The 18,658-nt window shown below is 41.1% G+C and overlaps 1 protein-coding gene across 9 annotated transcripts in view; it reads left to right on the top strand.

Moving 5' to 3' along the window:
• The window catches only part of DEPDC5 (DEP domain containing 5, GATOR1 subcomplex subunit), a 111,378-nt gene that overhangs the window by 17,821 nt on the left and 74,899 nt on the right, over positions 1-18,658 (top strand). For all 9 annotated transcript variants that reach the window (XR_010749340.1, XR_010749341.1, XM_066370427.1 and 6 more), the window contains exons 8-14: positions 2,821-2,890; positions 8,536-8,614; positions 9,669-9,730; positions 15,454-15,523; positions 15,833-15,905; positions 17,461-17,564; positions 17,845-17,919. Coding sequence is in view for 7 of the 9 variants with exons in the window: in XM_066370427.1 (XP_066226524.1) it covers positions 2,821-2,890; positions 8,536-8,614; positions 9,669-9,730; positions 15,454-15,523; positions 15,833-15,905; positions 17,461-17,564; positions 17,845-17,919 (533 nt within the window). In the remaining 2 variants the exon portion in view is untranslated. The remainder of the gene's footprint in view (positions 1-2,820; positions 2,891-8,535; positions 8,615-9,668; positions 9,731-15,453; positions 15,524-15,832; positions 15,906-17,460; positions 17,565-17,844; positions 17,920-18,658) is intronic.

The raw sequence follows: 18,658 nt of genomic DNA, 5'->3' as shown, positions 1-18,658 counted from the left end.
CCAGATGAGCCAGTGATCCCTTTGCTCAAGCCAGTGAAGTTGTGCTTCAAGCCAGTGACCTTTGGGTTCAGGCCAGGGACCATGGGGTCATATCTATTAGTTCCCACGCTCAAGCCAGTGACCTTGGGGTTTTGAATCTGGATCTTCAGTTTTCCAGATCAACGCTCTGTCTACTGCGCCACTACTTACTTGGTCAGGCTTAACCATATTTATTAAGAAAAAAACAAAAAACATTGATTCTGTAAAAATACTAGAGTTTGGTAAGATTATGACTTGACCACAAGGAGCAGAGGCACAAGAATCTAAGCTCGCATTGTGTAAAACTTTGTCTATACAGGTAGAAGTTGGTGGGTGAGTGCACTAACAACAAGCTTGTTTTAGAGGTCTGGTTATTTTGGTGCTTGGTAGCTTGTATGTATAGTACTTCCTGCTAACAGATCTCATAGATCATGGGACCATTGAATCCTTCCTAGTAATGTTAAAGAAATGTAAGTCCCTTCTCAGGTCAGAGTTGCTGCAGTTGTCCACTCACAGACACACTTGAGCGAAGGAGTACTAAGAAGCACTCCTCTTGGCAGAAACAGCTGAGACCCTGAGCAGTGTATTTGAAGACTGTGGTCTTGTTTCTCATGTTGGCTGGCTGAGCTGTGACTAATGGTACACAGCATTTTCCTTGTTTTTATCTTATCTGATTGCTTAGGGCCAGGCAGGCAACTGCATTGGGTTTGGTAGAAGAGAAGGGCACACATGGTTGGCTGAGAGCTAATTATAGGGTCCTCGGGTAATAGTTACCACTTCCTCTGTGGGATAGCATTTTGTGTTACCTGTATCCCATTGTTACCGTTCTTTCTTTCTTTTTTTAAAAAAAATTATTTATTTGTTTTTACAGAGACAGAAAGAGAGTCAGAGAAAGGGATAGACAGGAATGGAGATGAGAAGCATCAATCATCAGTTTTTAGTTGCCACAACTTAGTTGTTCATTGATTGCTTTCTCATATGTGCCTTGACCGTGGACCTTGAGCAGACTGAGTAAACCCCTTGCTCAAGACAGCGACCTTGGGTCCAAGGTGGTGAGCTCTGCTCAAACCAGATGAGTCCGCGCTCAAACTGGTGACCTCGGGGTCTCAAACCTGGGTCCTCTGCATCCTAGTTCAACGCTCTATCCACTGTGCCACCGCCTGGTCAGGCTACAGTTCTTTCTAATACACATAGCCACTACTACTTTTAATTGAGCATTTCCTATCCTGGCACTGTCCTGAACAGTTTCTCTGGATTATCTGTTTTAATTCTCAAAACAACTCTAAGGAGGTATCATTATCTCATTTTTTAGGATAAGGGCACTGAGCTCACAGAGTTATTTCCCCGTAGGCCATGAGTTGAGATTGATCCTTAGACCTGATACACTCAGGCTGGACAGCTCTGAAGGACATGCTCTTTGAACTATACTATCCATTTCATAATCTTAAGAAGTTGCATATTTTAGGAACAAGCCCTAAAATATGATAGCAAGTTGCCATGAAAATTATTCAGTAGAATGGGCTCTGTTGAATAGGAACCCTGTCCCTTCATGCTTCCTAACCACTTGTCTTCTAACTCTGATATTAAGATGGATTTTGTTTCTGTTGAAACTCACTGTTTTAAAACTGGGGTTACCAAAACTTTATCAGTGCTTCTTAGTTGGTTTTTGTGACATGAACCCTTTTAAGATTTGACAGAAGCTGTAATAGTCTGCCCAGAAAATTTTGCAGTATTTCAGAGGGTTCCTGGGTTCTCTGATGCCCCTTTTTGGACCCACATGTTGCCTAGGGACTCTCAAATTAAGAATTCCTGTTGTACTTGTTCAGTATGCTCTAAGAATTCTATTTTTATTATATTTTATTATATTATTTTATTTATTTATTTATTTTAGAGAGGAGAGGGAGAGACAGAGAGAGAGAGAGAGAGAGAGAGAGAGGAGAGACAGAGAGAGAGAAGGGGGGAGGAGCTGGAAGCATCAACTCCCATATGTGCCTTGACCAGGCAAGCCTGGGGTTTCGAACCGAAGACCTCAGCATTTCCAGGTCGACACTTTATCCACTGCGCCACCACAGGTCAGGCTATATTTTATTTTATTTATTGGTTTTAGAGAGAGAAAAGGTGAGAGAGAGAAACATCGATTTCTCTTATTTATGCATTCATTGGTTGATTCTTGCGTGTGCCCTGACTGGGGATCGAACTTGCAACCTTGGGGTAAGGAGCCTTGCTCTAATAATTCTTGATGTTGGCCCTGGCCGGTTGGCTCAGCGGTAGAGCGCCGGCCTGGCGTGCGGGGGACCCGGGTTCGATTCCCAGCCAGGGCACATAGGAGAAGCGCCCATTTGCTTCTCCACCCCCCTCCTCCTTCCTCTCTGTCTCTCTCTTCCCCTCCCGCAGCCAAGGCTCCATTGGAGCAAAGATGGCCCAGGCGCTGGGGATGGCTCCTTGGCCTCTGCCCCAGGCGCTAGAGTGGCTCTGGTCGCGGCAGAGCGACGCCCCGGAGGGGCAGAGCATCGCCCCCTGGTGGGCAGAGCGTTGCCCCTGGTGGGCGTGCCAGGTGGATCCCGGTCGGGCGCATGCGGGAGTCTGTCTGACTGTCTCTCCCTGTTTCCAGCTTCAGAAAAATACAAAAAAAAAAAAAAAATTCTTGATGTTGTATAATTTGTACATGGCACTATCTAAAAATCTGTACCTGGCTCCGTCATTTGGGGATAAGTAACAGAGTGGAGTGATCCACCCTGAAGTCACCATCATTTCTTCGTTGTTTATGGAAGACTTGTAATAACTTGTGTGTTTTTCTTTCAGGGCACAGGCTGGTGAGCTGTGGGTCAAGAATGAGAAAGTCATGTGCGGTTATATCAGTGAAGATACCAGGGTAAGATTGATAAACTCCTTTTTTGGTTTTGTTTCCTCATATCATTATGTTTGAGTCCTAAAGTCAAAAACAAAACAGAAACAAGCAAAAACTGATAATCTCATGATGGCCACTGTGTGTCTGCCCTCTCAGGTGGACTATGTTGTAATATCATCAGGGACTCCTGAGATTCTAATGTTTTATAGTTGGAACTCTCAATTTGGGACTGATGTTCATTTTCTTCTTCTGAAGGAAGTCAGTTTAATATCAGGCATAGAGATTTAGTGTCTAACTTGCAGGCTTCTCTGCCCACAAGTATACAGCAAAGGTTAGACACAGTAGCTGACTGCATTGGTAAACATGAAGAGAGCCCTTTGCAAGGGAACCCCCTTTTCTGCTGTCTATTCTGGTTGGAAAAATCCAAACTTAACACCTGTGAACATTACCCACGGTAGGCAACCACCCACCTGCTTGTCTTTGTTCTCACGCCTGTCTCCCCTGAGAGCAGTGGTTCTCCACTGGGGGTGATATTGCCTCCCCAGGGGCCTTTGGCAGTGTCTGGAGACATTTTTGGTTCTCATAACTGGGCATGTTAGGAAGGTGCTTTTAAACACGCTTCATGTATAGGGCAGCCAATAAAGAAATATTTGGCCCCCAATGGCTATAATGTGTGTGTGTGTGGGGGGCTGTCCTGTGCATTGTGGGATATTTAGCAGCATCCCTGGCTTCTACCTACTCAATGCCAATAACACCCTCCACTTACCACCCAGCAAGTCGTGATAACCAGAAATATCTCCAGACATAGCCAGATGTCCTCTGAGGGAGCAAAATTGCTCCAAGTGAGAACCAGTGCCTTTATAGGTAACCACTATCTGAATTTCAGTTTTGTAATTTCCTTGTTTACATAGTAGTAATAATATGGATGGGCAAAAGTAGGTTTACAGTTCTTCGCCTGGGAAAATACAAATTAATAAATAATACAAGAATAAACTATTTTGTGTACTCACAACTGTAAAACTACTTTTGTCTACCTTGTATGTTTTACTCTAAGTAATATATTACTTGTTTTGCTTTTTTTTTTAGCTTTATTCAAATGGAATAAAAATGTATGCAGTCTTTTTTCTTTTTCTGAGCTAGCTTGTTTGTACTCAATACTATGTTTTAAATCTATAACTAGCAGTCTATTTGCTGGGTCATAGGTCCTATTCTATAAGGTCATGCCAAATTGTTTTTCAAATATTTTGGACCAGTTTATATTCCTAGTAGCAATGTATAAAATCTCCTGAATTAAAAAAAAAAATTCTAATACCTTGTCTTAAATTTTTAAAGTTTCTGCAATTCTAGTGGGCATAAGTTGGTATTTTCATAGTGACCTTAATTTGATTTCTTTCCCCTAGAAATTTACTCTTAAGTATGGTTTACAAAGATCATGATAATTTGACATTTGCTTACCTCTTCAACCTCATTCATTCATTTATTTAACAAATAATCTAGAAGAACTTTATATGTGTCATTTACTTTGCTTTTTCCTCTATTAAAAAATACATGTGCAGAACATTATCAGTGAACAACCTTCATTCTAGAGTGGAATTCAAAGCAGGGAATCCCCATTCCCTGGGCATTCAGGGGTGAATAGCACAGACAAGATCCCTCCTGGTAAGGAGTTTATACCCAAGTGGGGAGACAGCTGTAACTAGACACTCAGGCCATAAATATGGTAATTACCGATTATGATGAGAACTTCAAAGGAAATTAATTGGGTAATGAGAAGGACTAACTGAAGGTGGCCTCCTTAGTGAACAGATAAATGAAAAATTCTAAGGGAAACAGGGCATTGAGATAGAGAAAAACGGGAGACCCTTTACAACGGTAGGCAAGGGAGGCTCTCTGAGAAGGTTCTGGAAAGGGGAGACTTAGCCAGCATATGGAGGTTGAGACAAAGAATTTTCCAGGTAGAGGGAACAGTTTGAAGAGGCGAATGTGGCAGAAACATAGGAGACAAGTAGGAAGAATGATATTGGTAAGGAGCTGGACAGGTTTCAGCCAATTCATGCAGGACCTTGAGGGCTGTTTCTTCTAAGGACAATTAGAACCCAATGAAGGATTTTAAGTGTGGGTATGATATATGAATTATGTTTTCAAAAGTTCACTTATTCGTTCAGTTGGATTTTTTTTTCTTTTTATTAAGTGAGAGGAGGGAAGATAGTGAGACACTCCTGTATGCTCCCCAACCAGGATTCAGCCAGCAACCCTGTCTTGGACCGATGCTTGAATCCACTGAACTATTTTTAGAATCTGAGGCTGATGTGCTCAGACCAACTGAGCTATCTTCAGTGCCTGGGGCTGATGTTCAAACCAATCGAGCCACTCACTGTAGGAGGGAAAGAGGGAAAGAAGGGGAAGAGGAAGAAGGAGAGAAGCAGATGGCCATTTGTCTTATACACCCTGACTGGGAATTGAACCTGGGATATCCGTACACTGGGCTGATGCTCTATGCACTGAGCAAACTGGCCAGGGCCCATTCAGTTGGATTTTGTTGAACAAAAAACCCAAAATAACAGTGGCTAACTGCTTAAAAGTCCACTTTTTTCTCTCCTGTAAAGGAAGTACATGGGTAAGCAATTCATGGCTGCTATGACAGTGTCTCAGTTATTGTGATCTAAGGCTCCTTTCTGTCTCCCTGTTGGGTCATACTCAGGATTAGGCTTTCATGATCCATCTGTAGCTGCTGTAGCCACATCCATATTGCAGGCCAAGGAGGGAGGAAGGGAAGAAAGGGAAGAGAGGTGCATTCTCCCACTTACATCTTACTGGACAGAATTTAGTTGTGTGTAGCTGCTTAGGAGGATGGGAGGTTTAGTCTTTTGGTCGGATCCCTTGCCTTCCAGAATAGAATCAGCTTCTCGTTTCTCAGGAAGAAAGGATTTTGGATAGGCATCCATAGTACCTACTGTAGCCTTCCAGCTCTCGTGCAGAGAGTTGTTGGTCGGGACAAGAGTAGAAGCATAAGGACAAGTTAGAAGATGATGGCATGGACTAGGGTAGGAGCTACAGCATTGAAGAGACATGGGCAGATTTGAGATACATTTTGGGGTACAGTCCACAGAATTTGCTGATGTATTGGATAATAAACACATGAAAATATGCTCAATATTATTAGTCATGAGGGAAATGTAAGTCAAAACACACTGAGATACTGCCTCAAACCCACTAGGATGGCTATAATAAAAATAAAAGTTTTTAAAAAGGAAAATAAGCATTAGAGAGGATGTGGAGAAATTAGAACCTGCATACACTTCTGGGGGTGGAGGGAATGTAAAATGTTACAGCCACTGTGGAACAATTGGGTGGTTGTGCAAAAGGTTAAATGGAGAATTACCAAATGACTCTGTAATTACACCCTTAGGTATATGCCTGGTAGACTTGAAAATGTGTTCCCATAAAAACTTGCATACAAATGTTTGTAGCAGAATTATTCACAATAGCTAAAAGAGTGGAAACAACTACTAGAAATGTCCATCAGCTGATGAACAGATAAACACAATATGGTGTAGCTATACAATGAAACGTTACTCAATAAAAAAAGAATTAGCCTGATCTGTGGTGGCGCAGTGGATTAAGCATTGGCCTGGAATGCTGAAGTCACAAGTTCAAAGCCTTGGGCTTGCTTGGTCAAGGTACATATGAGAGTTGGTGCCTCATGCTCCTCCCCCTCTTCTCTCTATCTCTCCCCTCAGTAAAATAAATAAATAAAAGTTTTTTAAAAAGAAAAAAAAGTTTTTAAAAAGAAAACAAGATGCATTGAAAAAAAAAAAGAATTGAGGATTCATACAACACAATGGCTAACCCTTGAAAACATGCTAAGGGATATGTGCTCTCTCTCTCTAGCACAAATGCTCCCCTTCTCTAAATCCCCACCCCCAGGTGCATTACCTTTGCCTTTCTCTCTTCTCTCTCCTGAGCTCCAGGGGCTTTTCTTCTGCCTCTGTAACTTGTTTCCTGAGCCTGAACAGCCCAGATGGCTCACTTTTACTACCTCTGTAACTTTCTAAGTACACTTTCTCTTATAATTTGGAAAAAACAAAAACATTATGCTAAGTGAAGGAAACCAGTTACGAGAGATCACATATTACGATTCCACTTATGTGAAGTGTTCACAAGAGACAGATCCATAGGGACCGAAAATAGGTTAGTGGTTGCCGGGGAGAGGGTAGTAGGGAGTGACTGCTACTGGGTATGATGTTTCTTTTCGGAGTGGTAAAATGTTCTGACATTAGTGCTAATTGGTTGCATAACATTGTAAATATACTAAAACCCACCAAATTCACAAAAAATGGTCACTATTATGTTATATGAATTTTATCTTTAAAAAGATCTGAACGAAACAAAAAAGGACCATTAGGAGGATAATTATAGTTTTCATACGGTAAAACACGTCCATTATATCTGTATAGTATGAATTTTGACAAATGTATATACCACAAATGTATATAGCAGCATAACTAAATCTAGAACATTTCCATCACCCCCAAAGTTCCTTTGTGCCCGTTGGCTGTCAGACCCCCCATACACACAGGCAACCATTGATCTACTTCTGTCACTAGAATAATTTTGCCTAAAAAAGTAGCTTTAAAAAGAACTTAATTAATTACAAAACCATTGCATATTTATTATACAAATTTAGATAGTATATCGTTCTGTTTGTTTCTCTGAAATATTTCAAATTTAAAAAGTAAATGAAGAGATAAACAAAAAAAATCGCAATCACTCATAATGCCAATACCAAGAGATGATCACAGCGTTTTGAAAGGTATATTTTCTTTCAGGCTTTGCATTTCTATATGTTAGAGAGGGAGAGTGAATTTATCAAGTGGTATCTATTATGCCCCAGAGACTATGGAAGGCCCTGGGAAGTGAATGTTAATATGCTTCTGTCTTTAAAAAGCAAGGTCTCCTGTGAACTAATTGAGTGTCAGAGACTTACATTTTGCTTTCCAGATGTCTTTAGAGCCTTGTGGAGGAGGGAAGGGCTGGATAAAAGGCTTTGTGATAAAGCACACTGGCCCTGAAAACCACTGAGACTTTTTCTGGAGGCGGTCTGGGTATGGAGTTGGGGTACAATGTGAATTATTTATTAGACTTGGCAACTCATCAACTGTCATGTCTTAGTCCAAATTCTCCTTCCATAATGAGGTTTCCTTGACTTTACCAGGTAGATTTCCTGCTGCTTCTCCAATGTTTCTAGTAGAAAGCTTCATGGAATGTTTGTATATGTTGCAATCTTTTGCATGTCTTTATCCTCTACTATAAAGCTCCTAGTGGGAGCTTATAGTAGAGGATAAAGGAACAGGATCTTCTACTGAAGGCCTGTGATGCCGGGGAGAGAGCTTGCTTTTAGAAGACTCATGTCACAATTAAGAGAAATTGTCAAAAAAGAATCCAAAAAAAAAAAAAAAAAAGAGAAATTGTCCATCATTACCTTTTTTGTTGTTGGTGGGAAACGAATATGTAAAATTTACCATTTTAACCATTTTTAAGTGTGCAGTTTGGTAGTAAGTATATTTACATTGTTTGTAAAACAGATTCCCCAGCATTTTTTCCATCTTGCAGAGTTAAAACTCGACATCATTGCTTTTTTAATGTGATTATGTTTTTATGTATTTCAGGTGGTGTTTCGTTCTACGTCGGCTATGGTTTACATATTTATTCAGATGAGCTGTGAAATGTGGGATTTTGATATTTATGGTACTGTTCCTAAATGCTGCTTGTAGCTGCTAATGGGGAGAAGTTTCTAGTTTCTCCCAAGTTGTTGTCATTTGCAGTAAGCTCTTGACATTTTTAATGATGTATCCTAAGATTTTTACAAATCCTCAGATGCTAAAATAAACAAACATTTTATATAGATAGTAAATTACATGACATGTGGTTAAGTATTAGAAGGTAAACAAAAAGATAAACCAGAAAAAAGCACAATCAACTCATAATGCTAATAGATCTTTTATTATTGTGTTATTACAGGGTCCAAAGTCATAGAGAGAATGACTCTGTGGCTAGCAACCAAGACTTTCTTTTATAGCTTTCATTTCTCATCCTATCATCACAGAAATCACTAAATTTGTCTCCCTTTAATAGAATTACTACACAATAACTAGAGAACAATAAAGTTGCTATGAGGTGGGGATACTGTGTCCAAACCACCAGACCTCATGGCGCATGGAATTCAAATTTGTATTTATTATAAACTATACGTTGCCTGACCTGTGGTGGCGCAGTGGATAAAGTGTCGACCTGGAAATGCTGAGGTCACCGGTACGAAACCCTGGGCTTGCCTGGTCAAGGCACATATAGGAGTTGATGCTTCCAGCTCCTCCCCCCCTTCTCTCTCTCCTCTCTCTCTGTCTCTCCCTCTCCTCTCTAAAATGAATAATAAAAAAAAAGTTTAAAAAAAGAAATCTAAAAAAAACCCCCAAAAACTATACGTTAATTTTTGCTGTAGGTCATCAAGGTCACTCAAAAACAGCAGGAACTGTAAATGTAATTCAGTGAATGCCCAGGGTATACCAGATCATCTTCTAACAGACTGGAAACATCACTATGAAAATAATCATGTTCAAAAGTTAGATTTTCCCTCATTTGGAAGATGCAAACCACTTTTATCTATCTGGCTTTTATGATCTTGTTTTAGGATATAGCAGAACCCACCTTCTTTTTGTCTAGACCCATCCTGTTAACTTTACTGAGAGAAGAAATTGTAAGCAAGAAATATAGATTATCCTCACCTCTTCTTGTTTCTTTACAGGGGATCTATATTTTGAGAAAGCTGTGAATGGTTTCCTTGCCGATCTCTTTACCAAGTGGAAGGTATGTTTATTCTTTTTTTTTTTTTTTTTTTGTATTTTTTCAAAGTTGGAAACGGGGAGGCAGTCAGACAGACTCCCGCATGCGCCTGACCTGGATCCACCCGGCATGCCCACCAGGGGGCGATGCTCTGCCCATCTGGGGCGTCACTCTGCGGCAATCAGAGCCATTCTAGCGCCTGAGACAGAGGCCACAGAGCCATCCTCAGCACCCGGGCAAACTTTGCTCCAATGGAGCCTTGGCTGCAGGAGGGGAAGAGAGAGACAGAGAGGAAGGAGAGGGAGAGGGGTAGAGAAGCAGATGAGCACTTCTCCTGTGTGCCCTGGCTGGGAATTGAACCCGGGACTCCAGTACACCAGGCCGATGCTCTACCACTGAGCCAACTGGCCAGGGCGGTATGTTTCTTCTTATGCACTAAATCTCACTGAGCAAACGTTATTCAATGCAGATTTATTTATTTATTTTTTTAATTTTTTTTTTTTTCCTTTTACAGAGACAGCGAGAGAGAGTCAGAGAGAGGGATAAACAAGGACAGACAGATAGGAACGGAGAGATGAGAAGCATCAATCATTAGTTTTTCATTGCACATTGCAACACCTTAGTTGTTCATTGATTGCTTTCTCATATGTGCCTTGACCGCGGGCCTTCAGCAGACCGAGTAACCCCTTGCTTGAGCCAGCGACCTTGGGCTTAAGCTGGTGAGCTTTTTGCTCAAACCATATGAATCCGTGCTCAAGCTGGCGACCTCGGGGTCTTGAACCTGGGTCTTCCGCATCCCAGTCCGACGCTTTTACCCACTGCACCACCGCCTGGTCAGGCTCAATGCAGATTTAAAGAATGCATTATTTCTATTAAGCTGCATTTTTTTTTTTTGTATTTTTCTGAAGCTGGAAACGGGGAGAGACAGACAGACTCCCGCATGCGCCCGACCGGGATCCACCCGGCACACCCACCAGGGGCGACGCTCTGCCCACCGGGGGGCGATGCTCTGCCTCTCCGGGGCATCACTCTGTTGCAACCAGAGCCACTCTAGCACCTGGGGCAGAGGCCAAGGAGCCATCCCCAGCGCCTGGGCCATCTTTGCTCCAATGGAGCCTCGGCTGCAGGAGGGGAAGAGAGAGACAGAAAGGAAGGAGAGGGGGAGGGGTGGAGAAGCAGATGGGCGCTTCTCCTGTGTGCCCTGGCCGGGAATCGAACCTGGGACCTCTGCACGCCAGGCTGACGCTCTACCACTGAGCCAACCGGCCAGGGCCTTAAGCTGCATTTAATTGAGGTATCTTAGCTAAAGACTAACTTGACAAGACTCTAGATTTAAATACTTTAATCACCTCAACATTATATAAAGGGCATTTATGGAAAATCCATATTTAATGTCATACCCAATGATGAAAGACTCAAAACTTTTTCTCTTAAGGTTAGGAACAGGATAAGGATGCCTGTTGTCCCTGCTTGTATTCAGTGTTGTGCTGGAAGTTCTAGACAGAGCAACTATGTAAGAAAAAGAACTAGAGGGCATCCATGTTGGAAAAGAAGACAGATGACATCCTATATGTAGGAAATCCTAGAAAATCTATTAAAAACCTATTTGCACTACTAAATGAATTCAGCAAAGTTGTAGGATACAAAATCAACACACAAAATCAGTTATGTTTCATCAGCAACGTACAATTGAACATAAAATGAAACAAGTAATTAAAATTTAAGAAGAGAAATGAAAAACAGTTCCATTTGTAAGAACATCAGAGTGCATAAAATACTTTGGAGTAATTTACCCAAGGAGGTGCTAGACTTGTTCACTAAAATCTATAAAACATTGCTGTTTTGAAAGAAATTAACAAAGGCCTTAATAAATGAAAACTAATTCATGTTCATGGTTTGGATGATTTAATATTGTTAAAATGGCAATACTACCCAAAGTAGGCTACTGCTCAGCTCTGTACGGCCCCTATCAAATCACAGTGACCTTTTTCTTTTTTTTCCCCTGAAATGGAAAGGCTGATTATAAAATTTATGTGGAACTGCAGGGGATCATGAATAGCCAAAACAATCTTGAAAAAAGATTGTTGAGGGAATTGTCACTTCCTCATTTTAAAACTTATGACAAAGTTAAAAGTATTCAAAACAGCATGGTACTGGCATATAAACATATAAAGATCAATGCATAGAATTGAGAGTACAGAAATCAACCAATACATCTATACTTTTGATTTTAGACAAGGATATCATGCCATTCAATGAGGCGAAGAATATAGTCTCTTCAACAATGAATGGTTCTGAGTCAAAAAAATATCCATACACCAAAGAATGAATTTGGATTCTACTTCACAGCATGTAAAAATAATTAACTCAAAATGGATTAAAGGCCTATATATGAGAACTAAAACCATAAAAATCATAAAGAAAACATAAGAAAAATCTTTCTGACTTGAGCTTCATCAGGGTTTCTTACATATAACACCAGAAGTACAAGCAACAAAAGAAAAATAAAATAAATGGATTTTATTAAAATTAAAAACTTTTGTATATCACAGGACACTCATAAAAAAGTGAAAAGACAATACACAGAATAGGAGACAATATTTGGAAATTCTCTCTCTGATAAGAGTCTACTATCCAGAATATATAAAGAATATTTACAACTCAGCAACAAAAATAGAACATAATTAACAAATAGGCAAAGGACTAGAATAGACATTTTTTCTAAAGAAGCTATACAGGTGGCCAATAAACACGTGAAAAGATGCTCTAGCTCATTAGTCATGAAGGAAATGCAAACTAATGCCACAATGATCTACCACTTTATACCCACTTGGATGACTATAATAATAATTTTAAAAATGGGATATAACAAAAGTTGGAAAGGCTGTGGAGGAATTGGAATCCTTTTGTATTTCTCTTGGGAATGTAAAATGGTGCAGGTGCTGAGGAAAACAGTTTGGTGGCACCCAGTAAGGTAAACAGAATTACTATATGACCCAACAGTTCTGTACTTGGATAGATACCTGAAATAATTGAGAATATATTCAGCCCTGGCTGGATAGCTTGGTGGCTTAGAGCATGGTCCCTATGTGCGAAGGTTGCTGGCTCAAGCCCTGGTCAGGGAACATACAGAAACAGATCAATGTTTCTGTCCTTTCTTCCCTCCCTTCCTCTCTCTAAAATCAATGAGTAAAAATAAAAAAAAAAGAATATGTTCTCACAAAAACTTATGTGAGTGTTCATAACAGCAATATTTATAACAGCAAGAAAGTAGAAACTATATAGATGTTTGTCAGCTAAATGAATGGATAAACAAAATGTGGTGTTATCTATAGACTGTAATAAAGAGGAGTGCTATCATATGGATGAACCTTGAAAACATGCTATGTGGAGAAGCCAGACACAAAGCACCACATGTTATAGGATCCTGTTTATATGAAATGTCCAGAATGGGAAAGTATATAGAGATGGAAAATAGATTAGTGGCTGCCTGAGGCTGGGCATGGGGAATGAGTGCTTAATCAATATGGAGTTTCCTTTTGGAGGGATCAAAATGTTCTGGAACTTGATAGTGGTGATGGTTGTACGATACTGTTAATGTACTAAATGTCACGAATGGCGAGGTTTATGTTATATGTGTTTTACCTTAATTTAGAAAAACACCAAAAATTACTGGAATCAGTTATCCTACCTTGATTTACATGGACACATCAACTAGATCAAGAAGTATTTGAGCCCTGGCCGGTTGGCTCAGTGGTAGAGCATAGGCCTGGCGTGTGGAAGTCCCGGGTTCGATTCCCGGCCAGGGCACACAAGAGAGGTGCCCATCTGCTTCACCCCTCCCCCTCTCCTTCCTCTCTGTCTCTCTCTTCCCCTCCCGCAGCCGAGGCTCCATTGGAGCAAAAGATGGCCTGGGCGCTGGGGATGGCTCCATGGCCTCTGCCCCAGGTGCTAGAGTGGCTCTGGTCGCAACAGAGCAACACCCCGGATGGGCAGAGCATCGTCCCCTGGTGGGCGTGCCGGGTGGATCCTGGTCGGGCGCATGCGGGAGTCTGTCTGACTGCCTCCCCATTTTCCAGCTTCAGAAAAATACAAAAAAAAAAAAAAGTATTTGAGGTCACAAATATAGCAGAAAAGATCATGGAGTCTGGATTAAAACACACTGACTGGGTTTTAAATTATGGTTCTGTTTTGATTAGCTTTTTATATTTGAGAAGTATTCAATCTGTCTGAGCCTCTGTTTTCTGCATAATGGAGATAATATTAGTCCCTACCTCACAAGGTGTTTTAAATTGTATGCACATAGTTAGGTGGTGGAGGTGATAGTAGTAGTCCTAGTTAATATTTGTTATTTTGACATAGCAGGTATCATGGTGTTTCACTCATGGTATCTCACTTAACTCTCTTGTTCCTAATACCTAGGTATGGAAAGTACACCTCTAAGAGGTTAGGTAACTCATCCATGATCAATAGTCTATAAAAACAGACTAAGGCTTCTAATCTTGTTCCATCCATTCATCCAGAGCTGGCCTGAAACCATAACTTATGTGCTGTCCTGTCTATGTCACCACTGTTGTATATTATCTTCCCATTACATGTGAGTTTAGAAGCTCATATGTCCACACCAGCCTGTTGTAAGGCATTTTTCCTAGCTATCACTTATAGCAAAAAACAAAAAAGATATAGATCTTCTCTTTTGTAGCACCCTGCTCTTGGTACTGTGGCTTTACATTTAGGAATTTCTGTCTACTTGTGTATCCAAGGAAAAATATAAGGCCATGTTCTAGACCTTCAGGGTGAATGCTGAATTGTGTAGGCAGTAAGTAAAGTTGGGGTTAGAAAGGGGGTTAGTCAATATAGGCTGTTGTCTTCAAACACTCAGGAGGAACTGAAACTGAGCTTGCTGGCTCCCTGGAACAAGCCAAATTTCATGCCATCTGTAAACACTCTACTTCCAGAACATTGCTCTCCATACTCCATGGAAATGTTTATTCTCACTAGTCCTTATCTCAGTTCAAAGGTAATTCATTGCCTTGGCTTTAACCCCTGCATCTTGAGCAGCCCCCAGTCCTCATCTTATGACAGTACTAGAATATGGGAGTGTCTCTGATTCTTACATCCACCACCATCAGTTCTGTTCTTGTTCCCTAAACTACACGTATGTAGAAATTAAAAAAGCACTGAAGTGGATACCAACACCATGATCCTCCAACACTGGGCTCATCTACTTCATGCCAAATCAAGAGCTTGGAGACAAGGACTCATACTTTAGGGATTTTCAGTTTTAAGAGCATTTACCCTGACCTGTGGTGGTGCAGTGGATAAAGCATTGACCTGGAATGCTGAGGTCACCAGTTCGAAACCTCTGGCTTGCCTGGTCAAGGCACATATGGGAGTTGATGCTTCCTGCTCCTTCCTACTTCTTTCTCTCTCTGTCTTTGTCTCTCTCTCCCCCCACACCCCCGTCTCAAAAAAGAAAAAAAAAAAAAAGAGCATTTACCATATCCTGGAACTTTAGGTAACTTGCCCAAGGTCACATAGTGATAAGCCTGGACTGAATCCAGGTATTCTGACTCCCAGCAGTGCTCTGTTCATTGCATTATGTGACCTACAATTACCTGATGTCATCTAATCCTATATATTGCCATGATGCCTCCTAGAATTGAGAATACTATGTTCATATAAGCTGCTTCATATTAAAGTAAACATAATAACCTTGAGCTTTCTTTTTCTCTACTCATGCCTAGGAGAAGAACTGTAGTCATGAAGTGACAGTGGTCTTATTTTCTAGAACTTTCTATGATGCAAAGTCTTTGGGTAAGTCTCCTAGTTATTTTTTAAGCTTCTCACGCCCCTCCCCCCATCTGTTTCTTATTGTCTTCTTCCCTTTGCACTGCTCCATCTTTCTTACCTTTCCTGTTATGTGGATGGGAACATAGCAAATAGCACAGCCCATTAGTGGCTGCAAGAAGTCTGTGGGCAATGAGTCATCTTAAAACCGACTTCATAGATATATAATTATATTTATTTATTTATGCGATGCAAATGTTCAGCCCAGAAGAGGGAGCAGAGAAACCATTAGTTTCTCTTTTCAATCTGATCTATGTCCTTTGTTTTCTGTTTCAGATGAATTTCCTGAAGTAAATCGAGCCTCAATCCGACAGGATCACAAGGGACGCTTCTATGAAGACTTTTATAAGTATGTTTGCGTCCTTCACTAGGCACACCCCCTCCCCTTTTTTGGGTAGTTTCTTTCCTAACATTAAAAAAAAATGATCTTTTTACTTTAGAATAATGTTATGTTTACAGAGACGTTGTAAAGATAATCCACAGACTTTCTGTATACTCTTCGCCCACTTTTTCCTGTTAACGTTCCATAACCAAGGACATTTGTCAAAACTACAAGAACATTATTATTAACTAAGTTTCAGACTTTTCTCAGATTTCATCATTTTTTTTACTTATGTACTCTTTTGTCCCCAGATCCGATCTAGGATACTACGTTGCAATAACTTGCCAAAATTTTTACTCTGAACAATTTCAAACTTGCAGCAAAGAAAAATGAACAATTTAATGAACCCATACACCCAACACCTGGTTTTAGCAGTTGTTATGCCATATTCACTTCATCTGTCATTCTTTTTGGCTTAATTTTGTTTGAGAGCAAATTATAGCTATGATAACATTTTGTTCCTATGTATATCTAAAGAGTAAGGACATTTTCATATATATCACAAGATAACCACATAATTAACCACAATTATATAGCCATAGTCACATTTAACAAAATTAATAGTAATTTTATAATATTATCCAATGTCTAGTGTATATTCAGATTTCCTTGATTGTCTCCAAAACAACTTTTTGTTTTGTCTTGTTAAGGGCCTGTGATTGGCCCTGGGCAACGTGTTTGGAGCTCAAAGTAATCTACAGTTTGTGGTTGCCTCTACTGGGCCTGAGTGTATGTGGGAAGGACCGAACTGGGCACTAAGGCTGGCTTTTACCAGGCCCAGGGACAGGTCAGCAAAATTCCCAAGGCACCCTAAGATCTGCCACCACTTCTGGCTGTCTGTTAGGCTCACTTACTGAACGAGATTCTAGCAGTATCCCAGGGGTATGAGGTAGGTCCTCAGTGAGTCACCAGGTAGGGGCAAGTGCTATTCACCAGATTGATACAGGCTCAAACTCGGTGGCAGTGCTGGGGCTGAGGCCACTCGGCAGGTATACCAAGTCTAGCTGCTACCCACTGGCAGAGCACGGTGTCAGGGAGTCACCAGGCTGAGACCTGCAGAGTTGATCAGGCCCAAACAGTCAAAATTTTGGCTGTTTGAAGGAAAGGCTCTGCACCAGTTGGGCAAGCGAGGGTAATATGGCCCCCCATCCTAGAGTCAAGACAATTTTTAAATATTTTCTTATTTTCAATCTATGTGACTATTGATGCGATTTGGCTGTTTGAAGGGAAGGCTCTGCACCAGTTGGGCATACGATGGTAATATGGCCCCCATCCTAGAGTCAAGGCAATTTTAAAATATTTTCTTATTTTCAATCTATGTGACTATTGATGCGATTCCATTTTTTTGTTAATGTTTGTTTTAAATGTATCTGACTTGATCACTTATAATTATATGATCGTATGATAAATTCCCCTAACTTTGGGAATCCTGTCTTCTCCTTTTCTTGCAACCCTGTAAGGGACTTGATGTCCGGGGTGCCAGAGCTGCTCGATACCTATTTTATGATAACACTCCTTTCAGAGTGGTGGTGCAGAACGAGAGGCGGGAAGAGTGGACTTCACTCCTGGTGACCATTAAAAAACTCTTCATCCAGTATCCAGTGCTGGTGCGGCTGGAACAGGCAGGTACTGCATCCACGTGGTAGAAGGCGCAGCCGGGAAAGGCAGGGCAGGACGGGGCTGGGAGGGGACAGGTTTGCGCTTGTTCCTCTTCCAGGGCTGTGTGTAGTCTGCTTCTGCCCGGTTTCTCTCTCTGGTTGGGTCCAACTGTTCATTACGCATGCTAGTCCAATAATGTCCCTTCTACAGGGTGGGTGGCCCTGTGGAGCCAGGAACCACTTACATGCTTTTTAAGAATTTATCTGTTATGAGCTGTTTTTCCTTCTCTTATTTCTTTTGCTGCAAGAGGGCTTTCCTCAAGGAGACAATTCTACCTCAGCCCAGGGTAACTACCTAGAGGCCATCAATCTATCGTTCAATGGTGAGTAAGGACACCAGCCATGGTGAGCATGTATCGTGCTGACCTCGTGACTATGAACTTGTCTACTAATGACCTAGACCTAGTGATGATGTCTATACCCACCTACCCCCAAATTAACTGAAAGCAGTAACTACTGATGGCCAACATCTCACTCTTAGGTCTTCTGCTGGGAATTTAACCTACTGTTCTAATCTGTGTCTCATGGTAGCTGAGAGTAAAAAGGGGAAGAGGGACCTTCCTTGGGCTCCTTGTTTTACTAAACTATGTTCGTCTTATTTTTTTACCCCATCCCCTAACTGCTTCTAGGTAATTTCTTTTCACACTACTTCTTTAAAAAATTGCAAAAACGACCTGTATGCTTAGAATTCAAGTAATAGAGAGGTGTACTGAGTAAAAATGAGCATCTCCCTGCCCCTTCCACCATCAGGCTCCTTCCAAGAGAGACCATTGTTAAGAGTATGGTGTGATATCTTCCAAATGTTTGTCCCTAATATTTATGTGTTAGCTGAGATACTTAGTTTGCGAATACCAGAAACCTATTAAATTCATTTAAGCAGAAAGGAAAATGTACTCTTAAGGATACAGGAGCTCAGTGGGGCAGCCAGGAAAGGCTTGAACACTATGCTGAAGAATGTGTGGACCAGGGTGGCTCCAGGAATCACAGCCGCAGGATTCCCTAGAACAGTGGCCCCCAACCTTTTTTGGGCCATGGACCGGTTTAATGTCAGAAAATCTTTTC

The sequence above is a fragment of the Saccopteryx leptura genome, chromosome 2 (assembly GCF_036850995.1).
Source record: "Saccopteryx leptura isolate mSacLep1 chromosome 2, mSacLep1_pri_phased_curated, whole genome shotgun sequence".
Classification (NCBI taxonomy): Eukaryota; Metazoa; Chordata; class Mammalia; order Chiroptera; family Emballonuridae; genus Saccopteryx; species Saccopteryx leptura.
This window is presented reverse-complemented; position numbering and strand designations above follow the sequence as displayed.